At 37.1% G+C, this 14,943-nt stretch overlaps 1 protein-coding gene across 6 annotated transcripts; it reads left to right on the forward strand.

The window, feature by feature from the left end:
* Positions 1-1,806: 1,806 nt before the first annotated feature.
* LOC131320787 (phenylacetaldehyde synthase) lies at positions 1,807-9,586 on the forward strand. Of its 6 annotated transcripts, XR_009198355.1 has the most exons (15): positions 1,817-2,001; positions 2,306-2,426; positions 3,393-3,465; positions 3,589-3,819; positions 4,110-4,273; positions 4,613-4,753; positions 4,854-4,913; positions 5,331-5,495; positions 5,632-5,688; positions 6,115-6,179; positions 6,354-6,477; positions 7,269-7,406; positions 7,562-7,685; positions 8,956-9,341; positions 9,407-9,586. XR_009198355.1 is itself a non-coding variant. In XM_058351654.1 (14 exons), coding segments are annotated over exons 1-13 (1,464 nt in total). In that variant the 5' UTR covers positions 1,807-1,999; the 3' UTR covers position 7,685; positions 8,956-9,586. The 6 variants fall into 6 exon arrangements, 5 of the variants coding, with proteins under 5 accessions (XP_058207637.1, XP_058207631.1, XP_058207649.1 ...); XM_058351654.1 differs by having other exon boundaries at positions 1,807-2,001; positions 8,956-9,586; XM_058351666.1 differs by having other exon boundaries at positions 8,929-9,586.
* Positions 9,587-14,943: the final 5,357 nt, after the last annotated feature.

Below are 14,943 nucleotides of genomic sequence, written 5' to 3' on the forward strand. Positions count from 1 at the left end.
ACATGGTATGCTTGCTTGATAATGGAAAAATAATCACTTTAAAACTAAAACTACTCTCTATATTGTTATTTCGTTATCAAGTCTAAAGTGGTTGTTCTTATATTATCAATAATCATGTTAGGTCCTGTTTGATAACAGTAATAGATGATTGAGATTCGTAAAGAGATGATATTAGAATTGGGATTGGTAATGAGATTGGATTGGTAAGGAGATGGGATTGGTGATGAGTATGTTTGTTTGAGATGATGTGATGAGATTATTAATATCGTGTTTGTTTCACATGAGATGAGATTGAATTGATAGTTTAATTTTCGTTTTTGCCCCTCCCCCTAAAACAACACACGCACTGAAAAATAAAAAAATACAATACCCACAGGAAAAAAACCCAACACGCGCGCGCGTGCACACACTACCCCAACCCCAGCACACATAGGAAAAGTTTTAGCAGTGGTGGGTTGTAGGTATTTTGGTCATTTAAGCAAGGATAGGACGGTAATTTCGTATGGCTTGGGTATGGACTAGACTATGAATACCAAGTGTGAGAGGGTATTGTGAATCCCTCCTAATACCCACCTTGCTAGTTCTAAGGACTAATAATTTCAACCCATTTTGAATTACCAAACACAGTATTAATAATCGATTGGGATTGGATTGGTGATTCACCAATCCTAACCTCTGGAGGTTTATCAAACGGGCCCTTAGTGTGGTAATGTGGTGTAGTATTATGTCGCTAACATTAGTAAATAAGAATTTGGGAAAATTTTAAAATGACACCTGAACTTTTACCAAAATGTCACAGAAATACTTGAACTTAAGTTTATTTCAATTAAACACCTGGACTTACAAAATTCCCAAATCTTGGTCCTTGTCGTTATAATCCATAAATTTTGTTCACAAAAGTGATGACGCTGCATATTTCTCTCTTTAAGTGCCCCAATTGCACATGATAGGAAGTCTAAAAGATACACACAATCAAAACCCCTCTCCCCTCGCCTATATTTCCCCTTTTTCTTTATCTCTATCTCTCTTGCAAATCCAGAACAAAAACCCATAAACCTGTAAACCCATAAACCAAATCGATCAAAATTAAAAGAAACTTGGCTACGATGCCCATCTCAGAATCCATTGATGGCCCCGTCCTCAGTCATCAACAAGCGCCTCCGCCGCTCCCGCTGATCAACCTTACAGGTGAGTTTGAGTTTGCAGGCAAGTTTTTCGCTCGCGCCGCTCCTCTGTTTACCGGTGGGAAGGTTGGGAATTTTCAAAGAAAGCAGATACTAGTCTTACGAAGATTTGGTTTGCTATTCTAGCTATTGTCATTTGGTGGTGGTGATTACACGTGAGTGACATGAAGTTCGGGCTCGGGTTTTGAATTTTGTTCCTTTCCCATGAGATATGATTAAAGGATTTGTTCCATTCTCATTTACACATATCCTGTGGGAACAAAAAGAGATCAGAATAAGAAAACCTAACGAATATCAGAGAGAGGTGGGAGAAGGGAAAGAGAGGCGAGGAGAAAGAGAGGGGAGGAGTTTTGATTATGTGTATCTTTTAGACTTCATATCATGTGCAATTGGGTCATTTAACAGGAGAAATATGCCACGTCATCATTTTTGTGAACAAATTGGATGGAGTATAACGGCAGGGGCCTAGATTTGGAGATTTTGTAAGTCCAGGTGTTTAATTGAAAAAAAACTTATATTTAAGTGCTTCTATAACATTTGAGTGAAAGTTCAGGGGCCATTTTATAATTTTTCCTAAGAATTTACTAATCATATACGAATACGTGGTGCAAATGTTCCCCCCAACCCAACCCTTCAAGCAGGGGAAAAAAAATACGCCTTTCGCTAAAATCCACTCAGAAACAACCCCTCCTCCTCCTCCTCACGTACAGTTTAGGAGGGGAAACACATCAAGCCCTCCCTCATATTATCACCCTCTCCAAACCCTGACTACAGATTTCAGTTTATTTCAGTGACTCGGGAACATTCTACAGAACATGTAAGTTTTGTATATATGCATTTGCGTACGTAATTAGTAGAACCCACTCACTGCTTTTTCCGCTGAAATGGTGGTACTGGTGTCTGTGATGTTTCGGACATACCCCCCCTTCTTCTTGTTTTTGTTTTGTTGATTTTTCGTTGGCCTGCTGGGTTTGAAATATGTAAGTTTGTATATCTGCATTTGTGTTGGTAGAATCGAGTCACTGCCTTTGCAATTGAATGGGTGCATGATGTTTCGGATATACCCATTTTGATTAGTTGTTGATTTTCTTTGGGGCTGTCGGATTTGAAAATCGTATCAGGGAGGGTGGGTTGAAGCCAATGGACGCGGAACAATTGCGAGAGAATGCTCACAAGATGGTAGATTTCATTGCTGATTACTACAAGAACATTGAGAGCTTCCCAGTTCTCAGCCAAGTTCAGGTTTTACCAATCTCACCCACCCCCTCTTTCCCTTCCTTATATTTATTTCTTTATTATGACTATCGACTTACTTTTGTCTTTTGATTAATTGGATTGGTTGGTACATACAACATTAAGAACTGACGGAGGATTTTAACGTTGGGTGAGCGAAAAATAGTACCAAAAAGTTATCATGGATATAAATTGATACGAAAGTATAGTTATACATAATTATAGATGCATACAATCCTACAGGCTAAAGGAAGACGATTATTGAATTTAAAAAAAAAAATTGGATGGGTGAGTGTTAGATTTTTGTAAGAAAAAACATTACCAAACCAACCCAAACCAAGCCTTATGTCCCAATCATATAAGAAAACATTGGACGGGCAAAATAATACAATTTTGACGCTTTTGAGAAAAAAATTCTTCGGAAATTTTGAAACTTGGATAGGACGGTATAGGTTCATTCCCCATTTGTGTACCATATGTGAAAGTTGATTTCAAAAGGAAATGAATTAAGTATATTCATGTGACCATGGACTCTCTTTTCCTTACTTCTGTGGGTTTCTTTGTTCCAGTGGTTACTTTTTCTTTTCAAGTAGTTGGATTAAAGATGTAAACTTAGTATCCGTTTCTATTATATGTTATTGTGTATGTTTATGCTTGTGGATTTCTTTTTTGAGAATCTTTATTGGTGTCTATTGTAGTTTATAAACAAGGCATACTAAATGGAAACAGAAAAGGTAGAAATCGAAAACGTAGCCTATTGCTTTTTCTCTCAACTGGAAATAGGGGTTTGCAAATGTAGTGCATGCCATTTTCACATGTACCAACTTGCAATTTGTATATAAGGTTATTGTCAGTATATTTTTGGTCTCCCAGGAAATAAATTTCAACTCTTTAAGGTGAGTTCTTTCGTGGTTATGTTTGTGCTATCAGTTCACTTTTCATTAGTAGCTTTAAAAAATTGAACTTTTTTCACAGCCTGGGTATCTGCATAAACTTCTGCCAGTTTCCGCACCAAACCAGCCGGAATCATTGCAAGATGTTCTTGATGGTGAGTTTCTGAATCTCGTGTATTATGTCAAATTCTGTAATCGAGTGAAATAAAAGGACAAACAAGAAGTTAAAGAGAAAAGTACTATCAATGTATAAATGTAAATTTTTATTGTAAATGCAGATGTGCAGACAAAGATCTTGCCAGGGGTAACCCATTGGCAAAGCCCGGATTATTTTGCGTATTTTCCCTCCAACAGCAGTGTCGCTGGATTTTTGGGAGAAATGCTCAGTGCTGGTATTAACATGGTGGGCTTTAGTTGGATTACTTCTCCTGCTGCAACGGAACTTGAAATGATTGTTCTTGATTGGCTAGCAAAACTACTTAAGCTTCCTGATGATTTCCTTTCAACAGGTAAACTTTGCAATACCTAAAGTTCATTCTTCTAGGAAGTAGGAAGCTACAGCTGTTGGGCAGATGAAAAGATGGAATTTTTTTCTCTTCTTGATGATTAATGTCATTCAAGCTAAGGTGCTTAATACAATTGTTATTTGTTACAGAGAAGGGAAAACATGCTTTGAATTATTTAGACAATGTATATTCGAACATAGCTTTGTAGAAACTCATTCCAATGTGTTCTATTCCTTGCCCCTTCCTCTTTCTAAAAGAGCTCTACTAGTTTCTCTGTTGGAACCTTGTTTCAGGACAAGGTGGTGGGGTGATACAGGGAACAGCAAGTGAAGCTGCTCTTGTTGTGCTACTGGCTGCTCGTGATAAAGTTCTGAGAACGGTTGGAAAGGATGCCATTGGAAAGCTTGTAGCTTATGCATCTGATCAAACACATTCGTCTCTGCAGAAAGCCTGCCAGGTGAAAATGCAAATTCATCAGTTTTTATATTGTCTTTCATTTGCCACCACCATTTTTTTATATACCAATAGCAAAAAATTATCTTTCTGTCTTTGATTTAGTTTTAGGGGTAGCCTGGTAGAATTAACGTAGATAACTGGGCCATGGTATAGCTAATTAGCTATAATCCTACAACCTAAATTAACCACAGTTAAGTGCTTCAAATATTCCTGTCAGTTGCCTTGAAAGGACGATTGCTTTGTGTGGGTATATGCTTGCTTCCTAGTCATTGCGTCGAGGTTAATGCCACAACTTATTATTCCTGTTTACCGTATGTTTGAAGTATATTGTTTGTGGCAGATTGGCGGGATTCACCCAGAGAATTGTAGGCTGCTGAAGACGGATAAGTCCACTGAATATGCTCTTTCTCCTGAATCACTAAGTGCAGCAATATCACATGACATCGCCGTTGGCCTAATCCCTTTTTTCTTATGCGGAACTGTAAGTGTGTGTTGTGTTAGTACTCCTTCCATATCGTTGCTGCATACGTATCTTTATATTGTTTTGGTTAGCTAAAGAAGCCTTGCTCACATACTTGCAGGTTGGTACTACTTCATCAACTGCTGTGGATCCTTTGCCTGCACTGGGACAGATCACCAAGGTAAGAATTGTTGTGAACTACGTAATCAGCTTGAGATGGTAGAGTACTAGAGTCGTCGTTTCCTTTCCTTCTTTTTTGTTCTGTTATCCCCCTCTTCTCCTGGATAAAGCTCCAAGTACAAATGCAAAAAAAAGATTAACTTTTGTAGTGTATTACTGACTCAGTTGCTAATAGTTGAAAGAGGAACTTTACTTTTCCTTATAGTGTTACTTGTAGGTTTAAGTTGTCAATTTATACCGTTTCATAGAAATTCTCATTGGCAGTGTTTTTATGCAAAAAATCTTACAAGCCTTTGCCTGTTAGAATAGGAATACTTCCTTTAGTGGTCTTGTTTGGTCGCCATGTGTTGAATTCATGTATGCGCCGTGTACTTTACTCATGAATGATGAAAGGATGAAGGTTCTCTGATTAATGCAGAGTAATGGAATGTGGTTTCATGTGGATGCTGCGTATGCTGGAAGTGCTTGTATATGTCCAGAATATAGACACTATATTGATGGCATTGAAGAAGCTGACTCGTTTAATACGAATGCTCATAAATGGTTTCTCACGAACTTCGATTGTTCAGCTCTCTGGGTAAAGGTATGCCATTATGCACTTGATGCACGTCTACATGCTACCATTGTGCCTTCATACCCTACAAAAACTAACATAGAAGCAAATAAAAGTGGTCAATATCAAAGCCTCATGTATTCTAATGTCATCTTCTTTCCAACAGGACAGGAATGCTCTGATTCAGTCACTCTCAACGAATCCAGAATTTCTGAGAAATAAAGTAAGCCTCCTGCCATACTGTGTCAGTGTGTTTATCAGAGGTCATTTGTGGTGAAAGCTCTTAAACAGGAACAGACATGGTTTTCTTTTCACACATGGATAAAGACTGTTTCACATGTTTACCCCTTAGAAACTTCAATAGCAAGTGTAATGATGCGTCTGTAAGTCTAATGCTTCTGACATAGCCTGGACCCTGGGGAGAAGTTTTCTCAAGATACCCATATCTGCTCAGTTTTCTGTGAATTAAAATTTTCCATTTTTGTAATGTTGATGCCTATATGTTGACCTGATTAGAACCCAACCTACGTTGAATATATCTTTTTGATTGTTGGGCCAAAAAGCTTTGGCCGTTCTCCATGTTCACCAATTTCTGATAAATTGACAAACTGGTAAATTACTTATGTTATGTGGATCATTCATGTTCCAGGCCTCTGAAGCAAACTTGGTTGTGGATTACAAAGACTGGCAAATCCCTTTGGGCCGCAGGTTCAGGTGTGCTGTCAGACATTGCAAAAAAGTGTCTTAAACTCAACTAAGCCGGCTGTTATGTGTTACATATATGACTGGTTCAGTGATATCTTCAAGTTCATGTTAAACCAAATTTTCACAGAGTCACCAACTGAAATAGATAATTAACACCTTGTTTAATCCACTCCTGCTAGACAGGTCACTGAAGTTATGGATGGTACTAAGACTTTATGGTTTGGAAAATCTGCAATCTTACATAAGGAACCATATTGCATTGGCTAAACACTTTGAAGAACTCATTTCTCAAGACCCAAGATTTCAGGTATCACTTCAGAGTTTTGTTTGTTAACTATCTTAATTAGTTCTTAAGGGGAGCATATCAATCTTTTTCTTAACCTTAGTGCCCCTCATTACTTTGGCTTATTTGTTTAAGGTTTTGGGAGAGTGTTATCTTTTTAGGAGCTTACTTTCACTTCAAACATGCAACTGACAGATTTGGCTGTCGTTATGGGTGCTCCACCTGTTTAACTAATGGACAAAAGGAATTGCCCACCACTGAGCTGCAAAACCCTAGATTTAGAAAATTATGTTTCTCTTACTGGTGTGGCACTAGCTCAAGTAATGGGATGGTTCCTTCTTCTTTTTTAATTCAATTCTGTTGTTCTGCTTATTTTTTATTTTTTATTTTTGGTCTCTTCTACTTTCTAAGTTCTTTTATGTACCGTGCATGCGTTAGAAAATCTTCTGCGTTAACATTTCGGAGAGCCATACTATAGTATAGTTTCATCCAAGGAATATCACTGTGTTGTGTGATTTATTGTCATGTGGTAGGAGACATTCTAACACAGACAAAAATCTACAAGCACGGACCAAAAGAGACTGAATTGTGACCCATTCTGGTAGTCTTATTGTCAATAGTACTGGCTTAAATGCAGCCTGGTCCTGGCAGTGTGATAAGCCTACCAGCAAGAGACCTGGTTTTCTGAAAGAAATCTTCATATTGACATCAAGCCAAGTACTTATGTTTCATATCGACAGCACGTAGAGGACAAATAACTTATTTTTTCTTGGCAATTGTTGTTTTGGCTTAGACACTATAATTGACCTGTGCAGGTTGTTGCCCCAAGGAAGTTCTCGTTGGTTTGTTTTTGCCTTCTGCCTCCCCATGACAAGGAAGATTGTGCTAACAAACTAAACGCTGACTTACTGGATGCTGTTAACTCAACTGGGAAATTATTCATCTCGCACACAGTATGCTTATTTTTTATGCTATGTTTTTCTTCCTTGAGAAAACTGTAAATGATACTTCTTCCGGTGTTACAACTGACTAAAAGAATGAATTTAACAACTTTCATGTGGTTGTGATACTCGAGTTGAGTTTGCTTGCTTGTGACAAATTTATGCAGGTTCTATCCAGTAAGTACACACTACGTTTTGCGGTAGGAGCTCCATTGACAGAAGAAAGGCATGTTAATGAAGCATTGAAGGTTTTACAAGACAAGGCCACTTCCCTGCTACAAACTTTGTGAAGTAAGTTGATTATTTGGTGTGATATGTTATTTGACGACATTGTTTACTTCATAAGGACACCACTCTTTAAAATTGTTTTTGAAAGCAATTCTTCAGCCAAATTTGTGCAGTCATTCATTTGGTACATGATTGGGTTGCTATGGAGATACTTTTGTCCATTGTCAAATGTATAGTTTGTTGACAAACTTGAATCACAATAAAACATTCTGTTTATTGACTGCAGAAGTACTTGACCGTTTCTTGCTCTTATTTAATAGTAATCTCTATTTGGAGTTTACATTTCCCCGATTTGGACCTGTGAAAAAAAATTCAAAGGGAAAGACAAACTAGTAGTTTTGGATTCCCATTGAGCATAGATCCTTTCCAAAATATCCCATCAAGCTTTGTAAGGTAGGATGGCCTTAAAATTACTTCCGTGTATACATGAAGTTTTTAAGATATCCTTTAAGCATATCCAAAAGGTATCATTTTTCCTCATCGTAACAAACCAATTGCTTTTGATATTGTAGCAACTGCAAGCAAATATCTGCGTCAGTTGATTTTCAAAAGAATCATTTACCTGATAAGTATCAAACAGCACAAGGGGACAGAATTGATTAGTAGAAACCCAAGAACCTAGTTTTCAGGAATCACCAAAGGATATTATTCAAGAACATTAAACGGGAGCTTTTGTTGACAGCAGTGTATCTTTGAGCCTTCCAAATGCTACATAAAGGCATGCCTTTTTTAAAGTGGGAGTTCTGTGAATAATTTAGGAGAATCTGATTCCCGAGTCCTTGAAGTATTTCTGAGAAGAAGGAGCCGTATTGGGATATGCTTTGTTGCAGTTTCATTTTCCATTCAACATTGCAAAGAACACTAGGGTGACGTCACCTGCAACTCGTTATATTCCTACCCAGAATATGTTTTTGTGCAACTTTATGTAGGAATTCATGTTCACAACATCTCCGAAGTTGTAACTTGATGTGATGATAAGGGCTAGTGGCGTTAGCCTTGTTACACAGGTTTGAGACATGGAATTACCTTGTTGAGAGAAAAAAATTGTGTAGGATTGTCCATGTTTTATTTCTTAATTAAGAGCCTAGGGTAATGCGGGAATACACATCTTTGCTTTCAATTGTGAAAGTGTTTTTAAGAACAAAACTAAAATCAAATGGTTCTTTTTTACCTTGAGAAGTTAGATGTCTTTTTGTGGAGGATACTAGGGTATGGATTTAAACTTCTGACTAAAAAAAGTTGACAGTCTTTCTTCCTTGTGTGTCTTCCCAAGGCTTTGGTGAAAGGGTTGGATTGGATTCCAAGTGCCAACAACAGCAAAGACCAACTCTCATAATGATCAATACAGGGAAAGGGTTTGGGATCCTCTATTTGCCAATATTTATGATCTCCCGCTCGTAGTGCATTTCCAGTCACACGATATAGTTGGAATCCCGACACAGAACCCTGTGGATACCGAAAATTATGGGATGGTGTCACGGTGGACTCCTGGTCGAGGAAAATGGCTTCAGCATGCTCATGCCTCATGTTGCAAATCCATTCTTAAAGTTGCATCATATGTAGCTTTGAAGGAGGATTATCAAAAGATCAGCTTTGATCCTAGAAGATCACGGTTCCTTCGAAGGGTAAATGGTGATGTGATCTCCAGTCCAATGGTGGGTTGAATATCCTGGGAACAATACCTTGATTGCACCATTTGCAGGTGCTCATTCTTTGTGGATGAGCATATCTGATCTTATTGTGCACACTTTCTGCAGCAGTGGTCCGTAGGAGCTACTTTAATCAGAATGTATAGTACATGCATATGGTGCATATCAAGCAACAAAAAGGAGTGGAAATCCAAGCATCTTGTTTTCCAAGAATCACCAAAAGTATATTATTCAAAAAGCAATTGATTTCCGCTCTCCCCTCTGTACCATTCGCTCTCCTCTTTTTGTTTTTATTCATGTGAATTTACTACATAATCCCTTGATATGTGAAAAAGTGAACTGATGAAAAGGTAAGATGGTAATTTCACTTGAATAACAACAAATGAAGTGCGGATGGTAAGAATAAGAGTGCGAAAATCACTAGCCTGTTCGAAACCATAAAGCAAGCTGTGTTTGGATCTTTTTTTGAAAAAATAAATAAATAAAACTTAAAAAATACTTATTATTCCTATTTTTAATCATTACTCTTCATTTATTATCTCGATCTCAAATCATTATTATCATTTCTTTCTTTATCTCTCTCCAGTCATTATTCCTACTTTCTATCATTATTTTCATAAAAAATTTCTCAAAAATTCATCTAAACACAACATTAGTTTTTCTTGGGAAAATGTGCCTTTGGGCCTTCCAAATGCTACATAAAAAGACATGCCCTTTAAAAGTGGTCTTGTGACTCTTGTCCATGAATAAGTGACAAAAGAATATGGACCCCCCAAGTCCTGCAAGAATCTAGCCTATATTTTCCACTGGACATTTTTCCAGACGCCACTTGAGTGAAGTTACTTAACCTGCAACTCGCTAATTTTCCTACCGAAAATAGGTTATTGGTTAATAATAATAGGCATCTCTGAGGTGGTTATACGGTGTAATGACGAGTGTTATCCGCGCTTTATAGTATAGGTTTTAAGGGGAGAAGTATGATTACACCAAATATAAAAAGTCAGGCACGAGAACCGCCCTTAAGATAAATTGAAGGCTCTGGTGCAATTTTTAGTTTGAATTATGGAGTAATTGTCCTCGAAAGTCTAATTTATTCTGATGCAAATAGTTCATGTTGTATCAAAATTTGTACGATTATGTCTTAAGATTCGCATGGAGAGAGATTCCACATTTAAAAGTGGTAAATGTGTTGATGAGATCTCCACATCCAAAAAAGTTGATTGAATATCGTTAAGAACTATACCTTGGTCACAACCACTTGAGATTAAATTCCTTGTGGATGGGCATCTCATATTGTGCACAAGAAGGGTACATTTGAATGAACTTGAAAATCATTTTAGTACATTTACTGAATATGCCTATCCTAATACAAAGAATAAAATATTAGAAGTATCTCCAAGATAAAAGAAGAGGTTAAAAAGAATGGGGATTTAAGAAAATGGTTATATTCTTGATATATTCTGTTGGTATTTTCCAATATATTCTTTACCTGGGGCCAGTTAATGGACTACATAGTCATATCACATGCAATGGACAGATAACAAAATTTACTATTAGTTTTTTTTTTTTTTTTTAAATTTACTCTTATATTTTTTTTTTAACGGTAAAAGGTGTCTGGGCCAATTAACTCTCACAACTTCAAATGCTTTTTAGGCCTGTAAATACCACGACATCATTTAAGCTTGATTCCATTATGGATCCGACGAGAAGCAATGCCCCAAAACCCTGAGGGATTGATCTATGGTCAAGGTTTGGGATTTAGAGGTTTACCCCCTCTTAAGATCTCAAGTTTGAAACCTTTCAGATGCTATCGACTATTTGGGGGTCAGTCTATACAGAGCAAAAGTTTCGGCTCCATAAGTGAACGGAGAGATTGAGCCTCCAAAATTAGTCAAAGTGCGTATAAACTATTCCGAGAACCTGCTTTATTGAAAAAATACTTTGTCGCGAATGAACCCATTGTTCAATGAACTTGCACCTTGTGTTATGCTTTTCTGGTCGTATATAACTTTTTCTTTTTTTTTAAAGGTTTTGTTACCCAAAATTGCTTGGGGTACAGCACTTGTACATCACCTTAAAATGGGTCCCACACAAATATTTCAAGCTTCTCAATTTCTTCAAAAAAAATTTTTTGAAGAATCCTCGTAAAAAATCAGCTCAGACGGATATCAACAAATGCTTGTGGTCCATGCATTATTTTTTTTGTCCACCGGTATCCGGCTGAACTGAGTTTTCTCAGAGACCCTTTAAAAAAAATTCTGAACCAATTAACTGGCTCAGATCATTTATTCGTGTGGAAACTCAAAGTGGTCCCACACAAGATGACGTTCAAATGTGGTACACAAAAGTGTTGTATTCATAGCAGGACTCTGTTACCCGAATGATGTGGAAGCAAGGGAGACCGCTTCCTTTGTCAATTAGTTGGCGGCAGATTTTGACTTTTTAATGACACATGCTTTTTAATAACAAATGCTAGTAGTAATACTTTTGACCACATACTCTGGAGTTATTGTGGTCTTATTATTTAAGTAGTGTTTAGATTAAAGAAAATGTGAGATTACGTCCAAGACGGACGCTAGGGGGCTGCTGTTCCTGAAATTCGGGGCCCACTCCGGTCTCGTTTCGATGATCGGAAGCGTTCATTACGTAGAGCTCGTCGAGTAGAAAAACTATGCAGAAAATCAGCTTCATTGGATATCATTAAGTGCCTGATCGGAACCTTTTTATCTTGAAAAGAATGGATCCGAAACACTGAATCAAATCCACTGTAACCCATGGACCGAGAGTTATATGGGTTCCGATCGGGCACTTAATGATATCCAATTAAGTTGATTTTTTGTATAGTTGTTATACTCGACGAGCTCTACGAAGTGAACGCTTCCCATCATTGGAGCGAGACCGGAGTGGGCCCGAATTCAGGGACAGCAGCCCCCCACCGTCCTTGGAACCAGAGCATCTTAGAATATTACTATCTGAAACAGAATCTAAAAACACCATTTTGTACAAATATGTTTTTATGTGGATTGTATTTTGTTATTATTTTCAACAATATGTAATGCCACGTTGACATGTTCTGTCCAAAATTTTTGGAACTTGCTTTGTTTGTAGCATCACTCGTAGCATTCTTGAACATGTAGAGCAGTAGACACGTAAAAGTCATAAAGAATGTAACACAATGGAATGGAATGACCAGCCACCTCTTCTTCTTTTTTTTGTTGGTAAAACCCCTTTCCCCTCTTGTATTATAACCAAAGTTGTCAATCCCGTACCGGCCAGCGTACCGTTTTCACTACTGGAATGGTACATACTGGTACCGGGCTATATCTCAGTACCGTTCCGGATTTACTGCAATTAATATTTTATATATATTTAATATATATCTACCAGGTTGCAAAACTATTTTCGTGAAACAAATGACAACAAAAAATTATCTAAAAAGACTCAAAACAAAGTTATGAAACAGATCAAGATTCCATCGTGATCTTAAAAAATCATCTATAAGCCCATAAGTTTCTTTTAATTAGTTTAGAGCCACAACTTATGTCATAAAAAAAGAAGAAGAGAGATAAAGTAATTTTGTACCGTCCGGAACACTGGAAAATGTCCGAAACAAACCTATATCATTCGGTACATCAGGTATTGGCCGGAACAGGCTGGTATTTCACAACTTTGATTATAACCATGCAACAACAAAAGAGAAACATGTGAGTGCTTTGTGAAAATGAGCGAGGGGAAGAGAGAAACCCATCAACGAATACCTGTAGATATATATATTCTCCAATATATCCGAGGTAAATTACAAGAGAAAAGGTATACATACGCTTGTAATTGTGTCAATCACTCTTTGAGTACACTTAGGTGAAGTGTCAATGTGATAGTTTTGCACATCTAATCGTTCTATTTAAAAAATATCACGTGATTTGTCTAAACAAGCCACGCGTGATTTCTAATCATAAAACATATGTGGATAATAAAATGATCTTATTGAAATTTTGTGAAATTGAAATTTTGTGAAAGCGCTAAGAGTTGATTTGGATAAAATAAAGTATTATTGAGCATTTTTTTAAATATCTAAGCACATGCCCATGGATGCAAAGTGTATTTACCTAACTAGAGCCTTTCAAAAAATAAATAAAAAGTACTCCTATTTACCTAACTAAAGCCGTTCAAGGAAATAAACCTAACTATACTCAACGAGAGTGGGCAATTTTCATTGGAACTCCTTTTATCAGAAAGTAGAAGCAGCCAAAGTTGGTAAGTGGGGTTCTTATATCACGAAATGTTATAATCTATAACATATTAAAAGAAAATTGATTTATACATTGAGAATAAATTCTTTACACCGCCGGTGTAAATATTTATTTCTTCCAAATCAATTACATCTCGTTACGTTGCAAAACAGTGTCCCAATCAATAAAACATGGCGACGTGGAGAAAACAAATGTCTACACCGGCGGTGCAAAGAATTTAATCTCTTCTGCATTCCCCTACTTGATGCAAACATTCTTCTTCTTTTTTTATCTTTTAGTGGGTGAATTTACGAAACAATTCCTGCATGCGTACACTTTTTTACAAAATTCAGGTACACTTCCGTAAATTCATCCGCTAAAAGACGAGAAAAAGAGAGATGGGAAAGTGTAGAAATTAATTTCCTTATTTGAAATAAATCACGTGGCTATAATTAACCCTACGTACGTTGTAAAAATCTAAAAAATGAACCTTTACATCTGTCGTGGGTTGAGATGAAATGGTAATGGAATCTCAATTGTACTCAAATTTCTATATTTATCTTCATGCATTAAAGTCATACTCCACTAATCTTGATTAATTAGTATAAAATTAGTTTGGTTGAGAAGGAGTTCTCCAGTCATAAAGCTTATATGGTACTGTCAACACGAGGAACACACCCATGGGTTAAGCAGTCAATGTCATAAAATTGATAAATTTTTAAATATAATTTAATTTAAATGCACCAATTGCTATCAAATCTCTAAAGTATTGATAAAATCGGTACTTTATTTTTGGTATTGATCTCCACGCTTAGTTGAGATGAACGTAAATTTGCTCGGACACACTTATTGTAGAAAATAATGTTACTATTCATAATTATTAACACTGTAATAAATCAAATTTATTTTAAACAAAAATATTTCGACATTAAAAACAGATGAATATATGCTAAAAAAAAGCACAAAGATTGTTGTCATGCCATCACACTCCTATACACGTCACATTTCCACCTCCTGGAATCACAACTTCTTAAAAAAAGGGGACTTCTTTTTTTTTGAAACACAGTCAATTCAAAAGGGGACTTTCTGAGAGACAGCTAAACAGACCATTTTCTCTCTCTAAAACTCCCCACTCTTTTTTTTTTTTTATCAGAAAAAAGGGTGGGAGGGGGCAACCAGCGTAGCAACCCCCTTGGGCGTGACCATAGGGGCTCCCTACCCGCTGTGGAATGTCCGGTTTGAGCCATAGCTACTGTCCGGAAAGACAGACCGTCACCACAGCACCACCTAGGTACAAGTGGGCATAATGCTTTATCCCCCACCCCTTGCCACTTGACAAGGCTCGAAACCGAGACCTTGCCTGTGGATGAGGGGCACCTGCCC

The sequence above is a fragment of the Rhododendron vialii genome, chromosome 1a, assembly GCF_030253575.1.
Source record: "Rhododendron vialii isolate Sample 1 chromosome 1a, ASM3025357v1".
NCBI classification, from domain to species: domain Eukaryota; kingdom Viridiplantae; phylum Streptophyta; class Magnoliopsida; order Ericales; family Ericaceae; genus Rhododendron; species Rhododendron vialii.

Coding starts and splice junctions, on each gene's coding strand:
- LOC131320787 (XM_058351654.1), top strand. Junction 4,754..4,853: donor CTTTTTTCTTATGCGGAACT/GTAAGTGTGTGT, acceptor ACATACTTGCAG/GTTGGTACTACTTCATCAAC. Junction 4,914..5,330: donor CACTGGGACAGATCACCAAG/GTAAGAATTGTT, acceptor TGATTAATGCAG/AGTAATGGAATGTGGTTTCA.